Source organism: Salvelinus sp. IW2-2015, linkage group LG4p (genome assembly GCF_002910315.2).
Source record: "Salvelinus sp. IW2-2015 linkage group LG4p, ASM291031v2, whole genome shotgun sequence".
NCBI lineage: Eukaryota > Metazoa > Chordata > Actinopteri > Salmoniformes > Salmonidae > Salvelinus > Salvelinus sp. IW2-2015.
Window position 1 is genome coordinate 22,017,041 of NC_036841.1, and position 20,954 is coordinate 22,037,994.

A 20,954-nucleotide genomic window follows, 5' to 3' on the forward strand; every position below is an offset into this window, starting at 1 on the left:
TTAGGAAATGTTTATGAAATTAGCCATAGAAACTCACCCACTAATTTCTGCCTGATGTGCTGGGAGCATGTTGGTATTATGTAACACATTCCTTTCTCACGGTATTGATTCATGAACCTTCAAATATTTCCAAAATGTTTTCCTTACAGGCAACCCAATACATTGGACTGAACTCAACATGTTAGAATTATGCAAACAGTTTTATTCACCTTTGCATAGCCTTTATTGCATTTTGGACACGAACATTTCATTTCCCATTAAATGTTTTTGGTCACTTCATATCAAAATCCTTCAGCATCCGAGCTAGGTATTTGCTTTGTCAGTTCCAACAACTTGTTTCTGGGTATAATCGTACTTATAAACTTGTGGTCCAACGACGAAGTAGATGAAGTCTAGGATAAACAAAAATTTAACAATTAAAAGGAGTTTAACAAAATGAAATGTTCAAATTGAGCTGGCCTTTGTTGGTCTTTGTTGTTGTGATATAATAGTAGCTTACCATCTTTGTAGACAGCTGCATCGATAGTAGTATTGTCACGCCCTGACCATAGAGAGTCCTTATTTTCTATGGTAGAGTAGGTCAGGGCGTGACTGAGGGGTTAGTCTAGTTTATTATTTCTATGTGGGGTTGTCACGCCCTGACCATAGAGAGCCTTGTTATTCTCTCTTTTGGTTAGGTCAGCGTGTGACTAGGGAAGGTGTTCCTATCTAGGTTAATATTTTCTATGTTGGCCTGGTATGGTGTTCCGGTACAAGTTGTGCCGGTTCTACGCACCAGGTCTCCAGTGCGCCTCCACAGCCCAGTACGTCCTGTGCCTCCTCCTCGCACTCTCCCTGAAGTGCGTGTCCCCAGTCTGGTACGTCCTGTGCTTCTCGTCGCACTCTCACCCAAGTGCGCCTTCCTAGTTAGGTACGTCATGTGCCTGCTCCCCGCACTTCCCTGAAGTGCGTGTTACCAGTCCGGTGTCACCTGTGCCGGCCCCACGCATCAGGCCTCCAGTGCGCTCTCCCAGTCCAGAACTTCAGGCAACGGTCCCCAGTCCAGAGCTTCAGGCAACGGTCCCCAGTCCAGAGCTTCAGGCGACGAATCCCAGTCCAGAGCTTCCGTCGACGGTCCCCAGTCCAAGGCTTCAGGCGACGGTCCCCAGTCTAGAGCTTCAGGCGACGAGTCCGAGTCCAGAGCTTCCGGCGACGGTCCCCAGTCTAGAGCTTCCGGCGACGGTCCCCAGTCTAGAGCTTCAGGCGACGGTCCCCAGTCTAGAGCTTCAGGCGACGGTCCCCAGTCCAGAGCTTCAGGCGACGGTCTCCAGTCCAGAGCTTCAGGCGACGGTCTCCAGTCCAGAGCTTCAGGCGACGGTCTCAGTCCAGAGCTTCAGGCGACGGTCCCAGTCCAGAGCTCAGGCGACGAACCTCCTGAGACGGTCCACGGTCCGAACCTCCTGAGACGGTCACGGTCCGAAACCTCCTGAGACGGTCCAGGTCCGGAACCTCCTGAGACGGTCCACGGTCCGGAACCTCCTGAGACGGTCCACGGTCCGGATCCTCCTGAGACGGTCCACGGTCCGGATCCTCCTGAGACGGTCCACGGTCCGGAACCTCCTGAGACGGTCCACGGTCCGGAACCTCCTGCGACGGTCCACGGTCCGGAACCTCCAGCTCCAGGGCAGGAGCCTTCCTCTGCGCCGATGCCCAGTCGAGCATGGCGTCCAGTCCAGCTCCATGGCAGGAGCCTTCATCTGCGCCGATGTCCAGTCCAGGCACGGCGTCAAGTCCGCTCCATGGCAGGAGCCTTCCTCTGCGCGGTGCCCAGTCCGGGTGCCGGCTACAACCCAGCTCCATGGCCGGACCCGTGGTCTGGGCGGGGGCAAAGACCCGCACCGGAGCTGCCACTGACACTAGTTACCCCCCCTACCCTCCCAGTTGGTTTCAGGTTTTGCGGCCGGAGTCCGCACCTTTGGGGGGGGTACTGTCACGCCCTGCCATAGAGAGCCTTGTTATTCTCTTTCAGGTTAGGTCGGGTTGTAACTAGGGGGGTGTCCCTATCTGGTTAATATTTTTTTATGTTGGCCTGGTATGGTTCCAATCAGAGGCAGCTGTTTATATTGTCTCTGATTGGGGATCATATTTAGGCAGCCATTTCACCACTGGTTTATGTGGGATCTTGTTTCTGTGTAGTTGCCTGTGAGCATGCTTGAGCTTCACGTATCGTTTATTTTTCTTTGTTGTTTTTGTGAGTTTCATTTTAATAAACATGTGGAACTCTACGTACGCTGCACCTTGGTCCGAGTATATGTCAACTACAATCATGACAGGGGTTCTAGGTTTGTTTTTCTATGTTGGTGATTGTGTATGATTCCAATTAGAGGCAGCTGGTAATCGTTGTCCCACTCCATGGCAGGAGCCTTCCTTGACACCGAGGTCCAGGCACAGTGTTGCGCCGGGTCCATGGCTGGATCACGGGATGAGCGGGTTCTTCGGCCCACACCAGAGCCGCCCCGACACTAGAGACACCCCCCCCCCCCTAACCCTCCCTTTTGGTTTCAGGTTTGCTGGCGGAGGCCGCACCTTTGGGGGGGTACTGGTCACGTCCTGACCATAGAGAGTCCTTATTTTCTATGGTAGAGTAGGTCAGAGCGTGACTGGGGGGCTAGTCTAGTTTATTATTTCTATGTGGGGTTCTAGGTTTGTTTTTCTATGTTGGTGATTGTGTATGATTCCCAATTAGAGGCAGCTGGTTATCGTTGTCTCTAATTGGGGATCATATTTAGGTAGCATTTTTCCAGCTGTGTTTATGGGATATTGTTTTGAGTTAGTGCACGTAGCATCTCTGTAGTCACGGTTCGTTGTTAGTTTGTTTGTTTGTTTTTGTCTTTGCTAAGTTTCACTTTAATCATTAAATTATGTGGAACTCAACATCCGCTGTGCCTTGGTCCGATATTTATTCTAACGAACGTGACAAGTATTGTGCCATCAGTCATCACTGATGTACCGTGGGTATCCAGCATCCATAACTCTTCGTTTTCCATTATAACTGAAAATAAAGATATATAAATACAGTACTATATAAATACAATACATACACCTACTCATTCCAGGGTTTTTATATATTTTGACTATATTCTACATTGTACAATAATAGTGAAGACATCGAAACTATGAAATAACACATATGGAATCATGTAGTAAGCAAAAATATGTTAAACAAATCAAAATATATTTATATTTGAGGTTCTTTAAAGTAGCCACTCTTTGCCTTGATGACAGCTTTGCACACTCTTGGCATTCTCTCAACCAGCTTCAGGAGGTAGTCACCTGGAATGCATTTCAATTAATATGTGTGCCTTGTTTAAAGTTAATTTGAGGATTTTTTTTCCTTCTTAAAGCCAATCAGTTGTGTTGTGACAAGCTAGGTGTGGTGTACAGAAAATGTCCCTATTTGTTAAAATACCAAGTCCATATTATGGCAAGAACAACTCAAATAAGCAAAGAGAAAATGTCCATCATTACTTTAAGACATGAAGGTCAGTCAGTGAGGAAAATGTCAAGAACTTTGAAAGTTTCTTCAATTGCAGTCGCAAAAACCATCAAGCACTATGATGAAACTGTCTCTCAAGAGACCGCCATAGGATTGGAAGACGCAGAGTTACCTCTGCTGCAGAGGACAAATTCATTAGAAATAACTGCACCTCATATTGTAGCCCAAATAAATGCTTCACAGAGTTCAAGTAACAGACACATCTCAACATCAACTGTTCAGAGGAGAATGCGTGAATCAGGCCACCATGAACAAATTTCTGCAAAGAAACCACTACTAAAGACACCAATAATAAGAAGAGACTTGCTTAGGCCAAGAAACACGACCAATGGACATTAGATCTGTGGAAATCTGTCCTTTGGTCTGATGAGTCGAAATTTGTGATTTTTGGTTCCAGCCGCTGTGTCTTTGTGAGATGCAGAGTAGGTGAACGGATGATCTCCACATCTGTGGTTCCCACTGTGAAGCATGGAGGAGGTGTGATGGTGTTGTCGTGTCTTTGGCTATGTTGGATTAAGTGATATGACATGCTATTCTATAAAATCCTTTCTATGTAAATAATATTACCTGATTGAGTTAATCATGTAAATGTAATTAACTAGAAAGTCGGGGCACCATGAAATAATATTTATAGAGCAGTTATCTTCCGAATAAACTCTGAAAGACCTAGTAATATTTTACATCAATAGCAGTCAATATTAATCGTCACCTTATTTCAGTCTCATCTGAAAGTTGTACATTTTTGGTTATCTTCACAAACCCTGGCTAACAAGTTGAATCAGCAATACAAAATTGGGTTTAAATTATTTAAGTACTAAATACCTAACTAATCAAACAGAATTACATATACACAGAATGAAATATATCTTGATTACAAATTATGTCATAAAGGAAAACATCCCTAGCAGACGGAACAGATAAGACAGCTGGTTACACAAAGATAAGGAGATTGGGTTTGAGTGAAAGAGCGGGAAGACTGAAGAACAAAGGGAGAAGCGATGTCTCTATCGAGCCGTAGGCAGCTACTCTATCGTAAATACAGAATCTTATGCATTCTAAATTACCACCCATTTGGAAAAGGAAAATGCAATAAATATTTACTCTGAGCTGCGTTTCAATAGGTTGGTGGTAGATGGAAGGCCGTGTTGCCCAACATAGTCCTTAGTCCTTTGAAGAGTGTCTCTGGTGGTGAACGGGATATGTTCTGGTGTCGTCGTTGTGTGGTAGACGGGATACTCTGTCCGTACTTTCCTAGCCCACGTTTACAGTGGCCGCTGCAAACGGCTACGAGGTATCACTTCTGTAACAAATAAGAGTTCAAAGTTCATACCATTCGCAACCAAAGCTCACGCTGAGGTTGGCTCCGTTCTGTAGTTATTATCTGTTATTATCTGAATCCTTCTGACATCGGACCGTCATCTTAATGTACCCGGAACAGGAGGTTACATTTTCGTCAAGGGCTTATATAGTGGAGGGAGAAAGGTGTGTTTCATAGTTTATAACCCATGTCTCTTCACAGGGGCGGGCCACTGATTAAGCTGAGCCCTAACCTTATGAAAACCCAAATCTCTCATTTGGAAGCTAAAATTACATTTCATCTTTACACAAATAATTTTATATTTCAACATTTGAATTGCACAACAATTCCATGTGAATCTGATAACTATAATGTGTAGACTTTCCCAGATACAGTTTATGTCGTCCTGTCATCAGTCATAATGTTTCAGATGACAACCGAACTGACATTATATTCATTAAAGTACCAACGCATATTTTCAACTGGTTCTATTACCGAAATATGGTTCCTTTCCCTCCACTTGTTTGATGTTCCCAGACTCTCTATGTGTAACAAAGGCTATTCAAGAGTCCCTCTGTAGAGTCAAGAGAGAGGGAAGGGAGAAAGGTATTTATGGGGGGATCATAAACCTTACCCACAGGCCAACGTCATGACAGTGTGGAGGTGTTTTGCTAGTGACGTTATCAGTGATTTAAGGGACACTTAATCAGCATAGCTACCACAGCATTCGGCAGTGACACGCCATCCCGTCTGGTTTGTGCTTAGTGGGACTATCATTTGTATTTCAATTAGACAATGACCCAAAACACAATTTCAGGCTGTGTAAGGGTTATTTGGCCAAGAAGGAGAGTTGGAGTGCTGCATCAGATAACCTGGACTCCACAATCACATGACTTCAACCCAAATGAGATGATTTGGGATGAGTTGGACAGCAGAGTGAAGGAAAAGCAGCAAACAAGTGCTCAGCATGTGTGGGAACTCCTTCAAGACTGTTGGAAAAGCATTCCAGGTGAAGCTACCTGATACACTTGACCTACTCCAATGTGCTTACCGCCCCAATAGGTCTACAGACGGCGCAATCGTCATCACACTGCCCTATCCCATATGGACAACGGGAATACCTATGTAAGAATGCTGTTCATTAACTTCTCGGTGGGACGGTAGCGTCCCACTTGGCCAAAATCCAGAAAAAATGTAACGCGCCAAATTCCAATATATTACTATAAAAATTAATCTTTCATGAAATCACACATGAAAGACACCAAATTAAAGCTACACATGTTGTGAATCCAGCCAACATGTCTGATTTCAAAAAGGATTTTACCGGGGAAAGCACACCAACAATTATGTTAGCTCAGTACATAGCCACAGAAAAACAAGCCATTTTCCAGCAAAAGATAGTAATAAACAAAACCAGAAATAGAGATAAAATTAATCACTAACTTTGAACATCTTCATCAGATGACACTCATATGACATCATGTTACACAATACATTTATGTTTTGTTCGATAATGTGCATATTTATATCACAAATCTCGGTTTACATTGGCGCCGTGTTCAGAAATGCTTCCAAAATATCCGGAGTAATTACAGAGAGCCACGTCAAATAACAGAAATACTCATCATAAACTTTGATGAAGATACATGTTTTACATATAATTAAAGATACACTTGTTCTTAATGCAACGCTGTGTCAGATTTTTTTTAACTTTACGTAAAAAGCACACCATGCAATAATCTGAGACGGCGCTCAGATTTAACAACATTTCTCCGCATGTTGGAGTCAACAGAAATACGAATTACATCATAAATATTCCATCAGAATGCAGTGCCAGGAATCCAGGTTCCACAATAAATCGTTGTTTTGTTCGATAATAGTCATTACTTATGTCCAAGTAGCTAATGTTGCTAGCATGTGTAGTACACGTGTCCAAACGCTCGCGCAGATGCAGGACGAAAACTTCAAAAAGTTTATTTCCAGGTCGAATAAACTGGTCAAATTTTGTAAGAGAATCAATCTTCAGGATGTTGTTATCATTTATATCCAATAACGTTCCAACCGAAGCATTCTTTCATGTCTGTATAAGTAATGGAACACAAGACGACAACACGAGGAAAGCGCGTGACCAAGAACTGGCCAGACCACTGACTCATTCCCCTCCCATCCGGTCCCACAACACAGCATAAACTTCATTCCACGTTCTACAGACTGTTGACATCTAGTGGAAGGCGTATAAAGTGCAAACAGATCCATATATTACAGGGAATTGAATAGGCGATGATATTAACAACGACCACTCTCAGATTTTTCACTTCCTGTTTGAATTTTTTCTCAGGTTTTTGCCTGCCATATGAGTTCTGTTATACTCACAGGCATCATTCAAACAGTTTTAGAAACTTCAGAGTGTTTTATATCCAATAGTAATAATAATATGCATATATTAGCATGTGGGACAGAGTAGGAGGCAGTTCACTATGGGCACGAAATTCATCCAAAAGTGAAAATGCTGCCACCTATACCAAAGAAGTTAACTAAAGCTCAGCATTTAACGCCATAGTACCCTCCAAACTCGTCATTAAGCTCGAGACTCTGGGTCTCGACCCCGCCCTGTGTAACTGGGTCCTGGACTTTCTGACGGGCCGCCCCCAGTTGGTGAGGATAGGAAACAACATCTCCACCCCGCTGATCCTCAACAACGGGGCCCCACAAAGGTGCGTTCTCAGCCCCCTCCTGTACTCCATGTTCACCCATGACTGCGTGGCCATGCATTTCTCCAACTCAATCATCAAGTTTGCAGACGACACTATAGTGGCAGGCTTGATTACCAACAACAACGAGACGTCCTACAGGGAGAAGGCGAGGGCCCTCAGAGTGTGGTGTCAGGAAAATAGCCTCTTATTCAACGTCAACAAAACAAAGGAGATGATCGTGGACTTCAGGAAACAGCAGAGTGAGCATCCCCCATCCACATCGATGGAACAGTAGTGGAGAAGGTGGAAAGTTTTAAGTTCCTCGTCATACACATCACAGACAAACTGAAATGGTCCACCCACACAGACAGCGTGGTGAAGAAGGTGCAACAGCTCCTCTTCAACCTCAGGAGGCTGAAGAAATTTGGCTTGTCACCTTAAACACTCACAAACTTTTACAGATCGAGAGCATCCTGTCGGGCTGTATCACCGTCTGGAACGGCAATTGCTCCACCCACAACCGCAAAGCTCTCCAGAGGGTGGTGCGGTCTGCACAACGCATTACCGAGGGCAAACTACCTCCCCTCCAGGACACCTACAGCATCCGATGTCATAGGAAGGTCAGAAAGCACCCGAGCCGCTGCCTGTTCACCCCGCTATCATCCAGTAGGCGAGGTCAGTACAGATGCATCAAAGTGGGGACCGAGAGACTGAAAAACAGCTTCTATCTCAAGGCCATCAGATTGTTAAACAGCCACCACTAACTTTGAGTGGCTGCTGCCAACATACAGACTCAAATCTCTGGCCACTTTAATACATGAAATAAATGGATTTAATAAAGGTATCACTAGTCACTTTAAATAACGCCACTTTAATAATGTCTACATATCCTACATTACTCATCTCATATGTATATACTGTATTCTATACCATCTACTGCATCTTGCCTATGCCGCACAGCCATCGCTCATCCATATATTTAATTGTACATATTCTTATTCATCCTTTTACATTTGTATGTATAAGGTAGTCATTGTGATTTTGTTAGATTACTTGTTAGGTATTACTGTACTGTAGGAACTAGAAGCACAAGCATTTCGCTACATTCGCATTAACATCTGCTAACCATGTGTATGTAACCAATAAAATTTGAATTGAATGAGAATGCCAAGAGTGTGCAAAGGTGTGCAATCTAATACATTTAGATTTGTTTGACACTTTTTTTCAAGCTCACCTGTAGTAAATGAAGATCAGGGTGCGTCCTGTTTTGACGATGTGTACCGCTGCGTCTACTTCCTGAACCCATGGTGGGAAGCCTAAGTTGCTGATGGGTTTAGGTTTGCCTTTCACAATGGAACCCTTCACCATCCAGTACATGGATTATGGAAAAGAGGATGGCTCATAGTTAGTAGTACTTCAGAAAGGAAACACCACGTAGAAATATGTTTAACGATCTATTCAAGAATGAATAATGCAAGTCTTGGTGATATAGGCTATGCTCCTTCAGGGTAGCTCACCGCCCGAGCAAACCGTCAATATATAAATAGAGTTACAAGCAGTGAGCGTGGTAAGCTATACCAATCCTCCAGCCGGAAAACAGAACATAACAGGTGGAGTCTGGAGTGGTGGTGAGAGCAAAAGAAGCAAACACATACTAGCAGCAGGATGTGTGAGCAGAAATGGTCCTCTTAATAGACTGCCAAACAAGGTAGGGGGGATTGTTACTAGCATCTAATTAGTGCAATTGTAAGGATGGTAGAGATGAGAAGCAGGTACAGGGAGTGAACATTTAATTGTCAACGGACATAGTCCAGGACAGCGTCTGGACATGAACACATAACGACATTAATGCAGACACAGGGAACAAATGGGGGAGCTGACAGTTATAGACGGGGCAATCAACAAAGGGAAGGAGTCCAGGTGAGTTCAATGAGCGCTGCTGCGCCTAATGATGGTGACAGGTGTGCATAATGAAGGGCAGCCTGTTGCCCTCGAGCGTCAGAGAGGGAGAGCGGGAGCAGGCGTGACAGCAATCTCAGCTGATGCATTAGGCTTTCATTTATTTCCTGAAAATGAGTCTTAGTACATTTGTTGCACACTGTTAACCATGATGGGGTAGTATGGAAGGAGTCTGTCTGTACCATGAATCAGGTAAGCAGTGGATCTCTGAGGGACCCAGAAGGCAGCATCAACTTTGGATTCAATGTTTGGCATGAAGTTGTTGATAGGACCTTATTTTATATAATTTTGCTGATTGTGCTTGATCCATAGATGCCTTCAGAAGATAAAAAAAAAGTGACATTTGAATGACTTATTTGTCTGCTTTTCATTCAACAATACAACAGTGCATTCAGAAGGTATTCTGACCACTTCACATGTTCTACATTTTGTTGCGTTAATCCATTTTAGAATAAGGCTGTAACGTAACAAAATGTGGAAAAAGTGACAGGGTGAAAAAGAAGGTGGCATCTCCAAGCGTGGAGACAGCATCAATGGACAGGTCAGGGGAACATTTATTCTGCATCATCAGAGGGAACCAGGGGTTATAAAGCGGACTCCAGCCATGTCTGGAATAGTAATATGGCTGACTGTTTTTTGGACCTAACAAAATAAACATTTAGTCTGTGTCCGAAATGGCAATTCCCTACACTCTTTGAAAAAAAGGTGCTATCTAGAATGTAAAAGGGTTCTTCGGCTATCCCCTTAAGAGAACCCTTTGAATAACCCTTTTGTGTTCCAGGTAGAACCCTTTTGGTTCCAAGTAGAACCCTTTTGAGTTCCATGTAGAACCCTTTCCACAGAAGGTTCTACCTGGAACCAAAAGGGTTCTCCTATGGAGACAGCCGAAGAACCCTTTTGGAACCCTTTTTTCTAAGAGTGTATGTACAGTATACACTATGCACTATAGAACACTACATGGGTCGTTACTGTATGATCTTATCTTACATTCAGAATGAGATTTTGTTGAATGGTCTTCTCCTTACCATAAAGTGAGTTGATTATTGATCTGTCTTCTTTGGAGAGCAGGTTGTGTGTACTGCGACTGGATTTGTATGTAAAGATACATCAGTGACTGGGTTTTGGGAGTGCCTTAAGCCTAAAGAAAGACCAAACTCATGGGCTGCCACTAGATATAACTTGAACCCTGGAATCATATAAACAGGAACATGCATGAACAGTTTATTTGGTAATTTTCTATTGTTTAAAGACAACAAAAAAATACTGATCAATAAATATATTTAAAAAATCTAATGATTCTGTAAAATTTAAATGGATACCTTTTGACCCTGCAATCCAAGTTTCATCATCGTCAAAGTGGGCATCCCCTCCAATTCCCTCTCCAGGGCCAAAAGCATGTTCCAGCTGTTAACTCGGTTGTTGTGACTGTAGAGACCCCACAGCGAGGGGTCCTCATCACCTCCAGGGTCTCAGAGTCCAGACTACCTGTGGTGTCGAGGCCAAAGAAGCTCTGCTTGTCCTTCACCTTGGAGGTGAACGAGGGCAGGTACCTCTTGCTCCGACCCAAAGGTTGCTCTTTCTTCAGGTTGTAATAATGCCGGAGGTACTCCTGAGAACAGATGAAAGCTTCTGTAGTGTCTCACTATCATATCATGTAACATCATAAATCAATATTATGCTGACTGAGCAATGACTCAATCACTTTGTTACAACTTCTTGTTGGAAACACTAGACAGGTGGATACTCTGTATAAATGATTCACTTGATAGGAAATTGGAGGCAAAGGGTTCATAACATTTTGCCCATTCTAACTTCTTTCTAGTGTCTGTGATTCCATCACAACTGGTGCTCACAGAGACATAATAGTGTGAGACTTGGCATAGCAGAACCATTCATGTTCAAGCATAATTTACATCTGTGGTTCACAAATAATGCATTGTTTGCTCAAATTCACAAATAATTATAGGGTGTGTTCAGACGCAACATTGAAATAATCACAATTATCCTGCAGCATGGTCCAAAAGTGCATATCAGATTTACAGCCCAAATGTTTAAAATATTTTTAGGAGCCTTGCCTTGACATAAACTTGGAACATATACTGTATTTGATTGTGAGGGAACATACATTCTGAGGTAATTGTGTTTACCTCCAACCCCTGCCCACGACAATAAAAAGGATAAAAAGAGATTAACTCAATATCTCACACAGTGCAGTTACAGTACACAGCTTGGTAGCAAGCACCCTTTTTTGATTACTCTGCGTTTTTTCGCATCCGCAGTCATTAGTTCAGAAAAACGTAACATGTTATTTAAAATGAGCATTTTTATGTACTGTAAACAATGTAACATGCAGTCACCGTCAATTGTCTATACTTTTGTAATTGAACTAATTCAGTACACTTACAGTGGTCAGTTTCAGATCATTGTTGGTCTGTCTTGTGAGGAATGCAGTAACCTCTTCTTCAGGAATAGCTGTAGGAGCTGTAGAACATGGACCAGTTAGAACCAAGACCAGAACACAGGTCCAACAAAACAGAAGATGTATTTCTAATAGTAACCATACAGGGTTGAAGTGGGGCTAGGTTGCATAGTCCTGGTTAATGGGAAAGCTGGTTAACCTGTCTAGCGGAACCCCCCCCACATTCCACTGAAATTCAAAAAATATTTTTTTTAAATATTTAACTTTCACACATTAACAAGTCCAAAACAGCAAATGAAAGATAAACATCTTGTGAATCCAGCCAACATGTCCGATTTTTTAAAATGTTTTACAGCGAAAACACCACGTATATTTATGTTAGCTCACCACCAAATACAAAAAAGCACAGACATTTCTTTCACAGCACAGGTAGCTTGCACAAAACCCCCAAAAAGAGATAGAATTAGTCACTAACCAAGAAACAACTTCATCAGATGACAGTCTAATAACATGTTATACAATAAATCTATGTTTTGTTCGAAAAATGTGCATATTTCAGGTATAAATCATAGTTTTACATTACAGCTACAATCACAAATATCACCAAAGCAGCTAGAATAACTACAGAGAGCAACGTGAAATACCTAAATACTCATCATAAAACATTTATGAAAAATACATGGTGTACAGCAAATGAAAGACAAACATCTTGTGAATCCAGCCAATATTTCAGAWKKTTTAAGTGTTTTACAGCGAAAACACAATATAGCATTATATTAGCTTACTACAATAGCCAACCACACAACCGCATTCATTCACCGCAAAGGTAGCGATCGCAAAAAAACAGCAAAATATATAMAWTTATTCACTAACCTTGACAAACTTCATCAGATGACAGTCCTATAACATCATRTTAYACAATACATATATGTTTTGTTCGAAAATGTGCATATTTAGCGGTACAAATCGTGGTTTTACAATGTGAATACGTAGTCAAAATGCACAAAATTGTCCGGAGAWATYTTGGASAGTCACCTAATCTAATCAAATAACTCATCATAAACTTGACTAAAAAATACATGTTGTACAGCAAATGAAAGATACACTAGTTCTTAATGCAACCGCTGTGTTAGATTTTTAAAAATAACTTTAGTACGACATACGGCTTACGTTATAGCGAGACAGCGCCCAAAATAAGGGCGGAAAATATGACTAAACATTTTCAACAGAAATACGAAATAACATCATAAATGGTTCCTACTTTTGATGAGCTTCCATCAGAATGTTGTACAAGGGGTCCTTTGTCCAGAATAATTGTTGTTTGGTTGTAGAATGTCCTCTTCTCCTGTCGAATTAGCAACCAAAGCTAGCCATGTGGCGCAAATGTGCCCAACTTCACATGACGCAAAGAAAAGAAAATTCCGAAAATCGCAATTAAACGTTCAATAAACTGATATAACTCGGTTTAAAATAACTACTTTATGATGTTTTTATCACATWTATCAAATAAAATCAGAGCCGGAGATATCTAACGTCTATACCGAAAGCTTTTCAGAACGCAATCTGGGGTTCCTTCCAAGACAATGAAAATTCCAGACACGTCATTCCAAAAGCTCTTGTTCGGCCTCAGATCAAGCTAGACACCCCATTCCACCTTCCACTGCCTGTTGACATCTAGTGGAAGGCGTATGAAGTGCATGTATATCGATAAATATAAGCCAGTTGAATAGGCAGGCCCTGAAACAGAGCCCCATTTTCAGAATTTTCACTTCCTGTCTGGAAGTTTGCTGCCAAATGAGTTCTGTTTTACTCACAGATATAATTCAAACAGTTTTAGAAACTTGAGAGTGTTTTCTATCCAATAGTAATAATAATATGCATATTGTATGATCTAGAATAGAGTACGAGGCCGTTTAAATTGGGCACGATTTTTTCCACTGAAATCACCTCCGCTCTGCCAGGCTACTTATTGACAAGAAGTTTAACTTTGACCACATGATTGGGCCTTGAGGAAAATCTCTGTCATGACTGTGCTGAAGTTGTGACGTGGATAAGTCCCTATGACCAACATTTATGTCAACAGTTTGTGAAATAAATTGCTAACCCAGAGATAACCCCAGAGAAATTAAGAAACTGCTGCATTAGTGAACAAAACAGATGTTTTCACAATAAGCCTATGATCTGCTGAATGTATTTGCCAGTAGACAGAAAATGCAATTCTTCTACAATCAAATTATGAACCTTCATAGCTGTACTATAATAGCTGTACTGTCCACCAACGAAGTCCAGTGTCTCCTGAAACACATTTTAAAGTTAATTGTTGTCCTGATTTAGCAAATCTATGTAACTTTTTTCTATGAAAGAGCATCTAAAAAGGAATTCAAACTGCCTGTAATTGTAACTGTTGCAGCTGTGGTAGGCTTTGGGCCTTCGAAAAATAATATGGCCGCCTACCAGAATGCCTGCAGTAGGTTGAGTGGTGCCATGGCAAATTCAGGCTACAATTAGGCTTGATTGGGTCCATCTGAGCTGAGCTTTATAGCATCAGCAACACTCCACTGCTAGGCAACATCCTCATTCTACCTACATGGATTTTTCTTTGCCCTCTGTGGCCAACCTGATCTCAAAGCATTTTGCATTATTCTGTATGTAAATCTGAGACACTCCATTTAGTATGATATGTTATGTTTCGTATAGTATTTATTAATTTGTGGATGTCCATCACACATTTCGTATTATATGTTACGAAATTTGCAAAATGTACAATATGTTAAGATTTTGCAAAAAGTACAATAAGTTAAACATTTGCAACGTATGATATGTTACGGATTATAGCTAGGTGGCTAAAGATAGCTAGCTGGCTAACGTTAGCTATGCTAGGGGTTAGGGTTAGGGGTTAGGGTTAAGTTTAGGAGTTAGATTACAGGGTTAAGGTTAAGGTTAGGGTCAGGGGATAGGTTATCTAACATGCTAATTGATTGCAAAGTAGTTCAAAAGTAGTAAGTTGTTGAAAAGTTGCTAATTAGCTAACAATGTCCGCAACAACATTCGAACTCGCAACCTTTGGGTTGACAGACACTCACATTATACGCCCACCCACCCTACTTTTAATCATCTGTCTTATGTAAACATACCAAACTAATTGCCATTTACTATGTTACGTCTGGTCTATGTGACCAGGCTGCCATGGCAGGACTGCAGAATGCATAAGTGCATGATTTCTTTATTGATTGGGTTGTATATTTAAAAACCATACACTTTAAAATAACTACATGACCAAAAGTATGTGGACACCTACTCATCGAACATCTCATTCCAAAAATCATGGGCATTAATATAGAGTTGGTCCCCCATTGCACCTACTGTACAACATGGCTCCTGAGTGGCGCAGCGGTGTAAGGCACTACATCTCAGTGCTAGAGGTGTCACTACAAACACCCTGGTTCGAAACAAGGCTGGTTCGAAACCAGGCTGTGAGTGGGAGTCCCATAGTGCGGCGCACAATTGGCCCTGCGTGGTCCGTGTTTGGCCGTCATTGCCAATACGAATTTGTTCTTTAAATGACTTGCCTAGTTAAATAAAGGTTAAATGAAATAAAAGCTTCCACTCTCCTGGGAAGGCTTTCCACTAGATGTTGGAACATTGCTGCAAAGACTTGCTTACTTTCAGCCACAAGAGCATTAGTGAGGTTGGGCGACTATACCTGGCTCACAGTTGGAGTAATAATTCATCCAAAAGTGTTCAATGGGGTTGAGGTCAGGGCTATGTTCAGGCCAGTTAAGCCATTCCACACCGATCTCGACAAGCCATTTCTTTATGGACCTCGATTTGTGCACGGGGCATTGTCATGCTGAAACAGCAAAGGGCCTTCCCCAAAGTTGGAAGCACAGAATCATCTACAATGCCATTGTATGCTGTAGCATTAAGACTTCCCTACACTGGAACTAATGGGCCTAGCCCAAACCATGAAAAACAGCCCCAGACCATTATTCCTCTTCAACCAAACTTTACAGTTGAACTATGCATTCGGGCAGATAGCGTTGTCCTGGCATCCGCCAAACCAAGATTTGTCCGCCGGACTGCCAGATGGTGAAGTGTGATTCATCATTCCAGAGAACGCATTTCCACTGTTCCAGAGTCCAATGGTGGAGAGCTTTACACCACTCCAGCCATCGTTTGGCATTGAGAATGGTGATCTTAGGCTTGTGTGCGGCTGCTTGGCCATGAAAACCCATTTCATGAAGCTTCCGATGAACAGTTTTTGTGCTGACATTACTTCCAGAGGCACTTTGGACCTCGGAAGTGTGTTGTAAAAATTGTCTGTCCTCGTTTGCGCGCTCCACGCTTCAGCTCTCGGTGGTCCCGTTCTGTGAGCTTGTGTTGCCTACCACTTCGCAGTTGAGCCGTTGTTGCTCCTAGATGTTTCCACTTCACAATAACAGCACTTACAGTTGACCGTGGCAGCTCTAGCAGGGCAGCAAGTTTACAAAATGACTTGTTGGAAGGTGGCATCCTATGACGGTGCCACGTTGAATGTTGAAAGTCACTGAGCTCTTCATTAAGGCCATTCTATTGACAATATCTGTCTACGGAGATTGCATGGCTGTGTGCTCGATTTTATATACCTGTCAGCAATGGGTGTTGCTGAAATATCCAAATCCACTAATTTGAAGGGTTGTCCACATACCTTTGTATATATAGTGTATATATATTTTTTTTGTTATGGTAATGTGAGGGGTTACAGGTTAGTCAATGTAATTTGTAAAGTGACTATGCATAGATAATACACAGCGAGTAGCAGCAGTGTAAATTGTCCCGGTGGTCATTTGATTAATTGTTCAGCAGAATTATGGCTTGTTGGTAGAAGCTGTTAAGAAACCTTTTGTTCCAAGACTTGGCGCCCCAGTACCATTTGCCGTGTGGTAGCAGAGAGAACAGTCTATGACTTGGGTGACTGGAGTCATTGACAATTTTTTGGGCCTTCCTCTGACACCGCCAAGTATATACAGTACCAGTCAAAAGTTTGTCCATCATTACTTTAAGACATGAAGGTCAGTCAATCTGGAACATTTCAAGAACTTTGAAAGTTTCTTCAATTGCAGTCGCAAAAACCATCAAGCACTATGATGAAACTATCTCTCTTGAGGACCGCCACAGGAAAGGAGACCCAGAGTTACCTCTGCTGCAGAGGATAAGTTCATTAGAGTTACCAGCCTCAGAAATTGCAGCCCAAATAAATGATTCACAGAGTTCAAGTATCAAACACATCTCAACATCAACTGTTCAGAGGAGACTACGTGAATCAGGCATTCATGGTCGAATTGCTGCAAAGAAACCACTACTGAAGGACACCAATAAGAAGAAGATACTTGCTTGGGCCAAGAAACAGGAGTAATGGACCTTAGACCGGTGGAAATCTGTCTGATGAGTCTACATTTGAGATTTTTGGATCAAACCACCTTGTCTTTGTGAGACGCAGAATAGGTGAACGGATGATATCCGCATATGTGGTTCCCACCATGAAGCTTGGAGGACGAGGTGTGATGGTGCCAGGTCTCTGACCTCCTCCCTATAGGCTGTCTCATCGTTGTCGGTGATCAGGCCTACCACTGTTGTGTTGTCTGCAAACTTAATGACGGTGTTGGAGTCGTGCTTGGCCACGCAGTCATGGGTGAACAGGAAGTACAGGAGGGGACTAATCACGCCCCCCTGAGTGGCCCCAGTGTTGAGGGTCAGCGTGGCAGATGTGTTGTTGCCTACCCTTACCACCTGGGGGTGGCTTGTCAGAAAGTCCAGGATTCAGTTGCAGAGGAAGGTGTTTAGTCCCAGTGTCCTTAGCTTAGTGATGAGCTTTGTGGGCACTATGGTGTTGAAAGCTAAGCTATAATCAATTAACAACATTCTCACATAGGTGTTCCTTTTGTCCAGGTGGGAAAGGGCATTGTGGAGTGCGATTGAGATTGCGTCATCCGTGGATATGTTGGGGGGGTATGTGAATTGAAGTGGGTCTAGCATTTCCGGCATGATGGTGTTGATGTGAGCCATGGCCAGCTTTTCAAAGCACTTCATGGCTACCGACGTGAAGTTTAAAATGTCAGTGAAGACACTTGCCAGTTAGTCCGCGCATGCTTTGAGTACACGTCCTGGCAATCCATCTGGCCCCGCGGCTTCGTGAATGTTGACCTGTTTAAAGGGCTTGCTCACATCCGCTACGGAGAGCGTGATCTCACAGTCGTCCGGATCAACTGGTGCTCTCATGCATGCTTCAGTGTTGCTTGCCTCGAAGCGAGCATACATGGTTGGTAGGCTCGCGTCACTGGGCAGCTCGAAGTTGGGTTTCCCTTTGTAGTCCGTACTATTTTTCAAGCCCTGCTACATCCGACGAGCATCAGAGCCGGTGTAGTAGGATTCAATCTTAGTCCTGTATTGACGGTTTGCCTGTTTGATATTTCGTCTGAGGGCATAGCGGGGCTTCTTATAAGTGTCCGGATAGGTTTCTGGCTCCTTGAAAGCGACAGCTCTAGCCTTTAGCTCTGTGCGGATATTGCCTGTAATCCATGGCTTCTGTTTGGGAAATGTATGTATGGTCACTGTGGGGACAACGTCATCGATGCACTTATTGATGAAGCCGGTGACTGAGGTGGTATACTCCTCAATGCCATTGGATGAATCCCAGAACATATTCCAGTCTGTATCATTGTAGTCACACCAGCCTTTGCTTTGAATCCCCCTCGTGTCCATCTCAGGCGTTCAGCGTCGCCGGCCTTCTAGCTGTTGCTGCACCTGCTGCTGGCAAACGCCCTTCAATCATCAACCCCGGACTTGTCTCGTCTTCATTACACACACCTGGTTCCAATCCCCACTCTATCACTGTATATATATAATATATAATATATATTATATATATATATATATATTTTATTATATATATAATATATATTATATATATATATATATATATATATATATATATATATATATATATACATATATATATATACTCCTCTGTCATTTGTCTTTTTCGGTCACTGTAAATGTTGCTTGTTTTCCTGAGAGAATCTCTCCTACAATTTTCCTGAGTACTTTATTATTTTGCACTTTGGGTTTCGTCCCACTTTTTATATATATATATATATATATATATATATATATATATATATATATATATATATATATATATATATATATATATACATATATATATATATATATATATATATATATATATATATATATATATATATATATATATATATATATATATATATATATATATATATATATATATATATATATATATATATATATATACATACAGTGGGGCAAAAAAGTATTTAGTCAGCCACCAATTGTGCAAGTTCGCCCACCTTAAAAAGATGAGAGAGGCCTGTAATTTTCATCATAGGTACACTTCAACTATGACAGACAAAATGAGGGAAAAAAATCCAGAAAATCCAGAAAATCACATTGTAGGATTTTTAATGAATTTATTTGCAAATTATGGTGGAAAATAAGTATTTTCAGAGGAAGAGAAAAAGAAGAATAAGAAGGAGTCTGATGAAGACAAAGGTTTTGGTATCTTTGATAAGTTTTCTTTCTGATCTTTGTTTTAAAAAAAATCTACCTATACAGCTTTTCTACCTTTTGTTTTTTTAACTAAACAAGGCAGTTAAGAACAAATTCTTCTTATTTACAATGACTGCCTACAACAGCCAAAACCAGACGACACTGGGCAAATTCTGCAGCGCCCTATGGGACTCCCAATCACGGCTGGTTGTGATACAGCCTGGACTTGAACCAGGGTGTCTGTAGTGATGCCTCTAGCACTGAGATGTAGTGCTTTAGACTGCTGCACCACTGGGGAGTTAGCTAGTGAATACAAACAAACCTTGTCCTTTATGCCATTATTAATTAAGGAGTAAATCAAATACAGTTTCTTAAATAAAGCTCCTGTGTCCTGTCTGCTGTACAATTTCAGAAAGTGTATTAACTTAAAGGGGTAATCGATTATTGGTACATCCACATTTCTCCAGCCCCGTCCCTCAGCTGTTTACCAAAAAAAGTGGCAGGGTGTCCAGTTTGTTGTTTTTGAATCCCAGATTATCCTTTAATGCTTCAATTCAAATGTTTTGTTCTCAAATGATTTCATCTGTGATGTTCCTGAACCGGTGGTTGTGTATGACTGTAGTGTGTGTATGACTGTAGTCCATGACACTCTGTTATATCACTGAACTGAACAAGCAACACATGCAGTTGATGCAGAGTTGATCCTTAAACCACACAATACACAGACTCCAGTCTTTGAGACCCTATGGGGGTGGGCACCCTTATCAGTGGTGTATGTATTAGTCGGACACTGTAGCAAAACATTTAGAAATGGATACGGTTTGTTTACTCCTAACGAAAGAAAAATTGCAATGAAATGTTTCTATTGGACGAATGAAGGTAGATCCTGCCCAGTTTCGTTCTGTTTGCTTCTGTTTGGTTTCTAGTGAATACACCCTTCTTATGTATGTGTAGACAGCAAGGCACCCTGGTTCAAGTTGTGAGGCAGTGAGTAAATCAGATCAGTCTCAGTGGGGAGCTGAAACAGCATCAGATTGATGCTTTAGAACATCACATGGAGCCATGTTCACAAAGTGTTTCAGAGTAGAGGTGCTGATGTAGGATCACTTTTGCCTTTTAGATTATAATGAATAAAAGAGGGGAACTGATCCTAGATCAGCAGTAACTATCAGAGACGCTTTGTGAATAGGGCCCTGGGCTCTGATTACCATGGCTACGTAGATCAGCTTCCTGTTCGTACAGTACAGAGAGACAGCAGAGCAGACTATTCATTCACAAAACAGCAGACAGACACATGCACACACTGGGATAGAAGAGACCTCCAACTGATTGTGTTTAATCTAATTTGATTGATAGTCTATGATGTGTAAAATTGAGGACGGCACATCTTTCACCTAGAGAGCCAGGGGCTGCTAATCACTGTCATCAGACTGAACTAGTGTGGACTGATACACTTACTATCTACTGGACTACTTAAAGAGCAAC

At 42.0% G+C, this 20,954-nt stretch overlaps 2 protein-coding genes across 2 annotated transcripts in view; both read right to left on the bottom strand.

Annotated features, from left to right (window-relative positions):
- The window catches only part of LOC111960705 (tsukushi), a 295,864-nt gene that overhangs the window by 172,423 nt on the left and 102,487 nt on the right, over nt 1-20,954 (bottom strand). The gene's annotated exons all lie outside the window — the stretch shown is intronic.
- On the bottom strand, nt 292-18,200 carry LOC139023560 (matrix metalloproteinase-20-like). Its single transcript, XM_070436964.1, is given in 11 exon segments — nt 292-392; nt 500-541; nt 2,982-3,031; nt 8,760-8,907; nt 9,667-9,800; nt 9,973-10,126; nt 10,510-10,584; nt 10,587-10,670; nt 10,804-10,888; nt 10,944-11,093; nt 18,108-18,200. Coding segments are annotated over 11 exon segments (1,116 nt in total).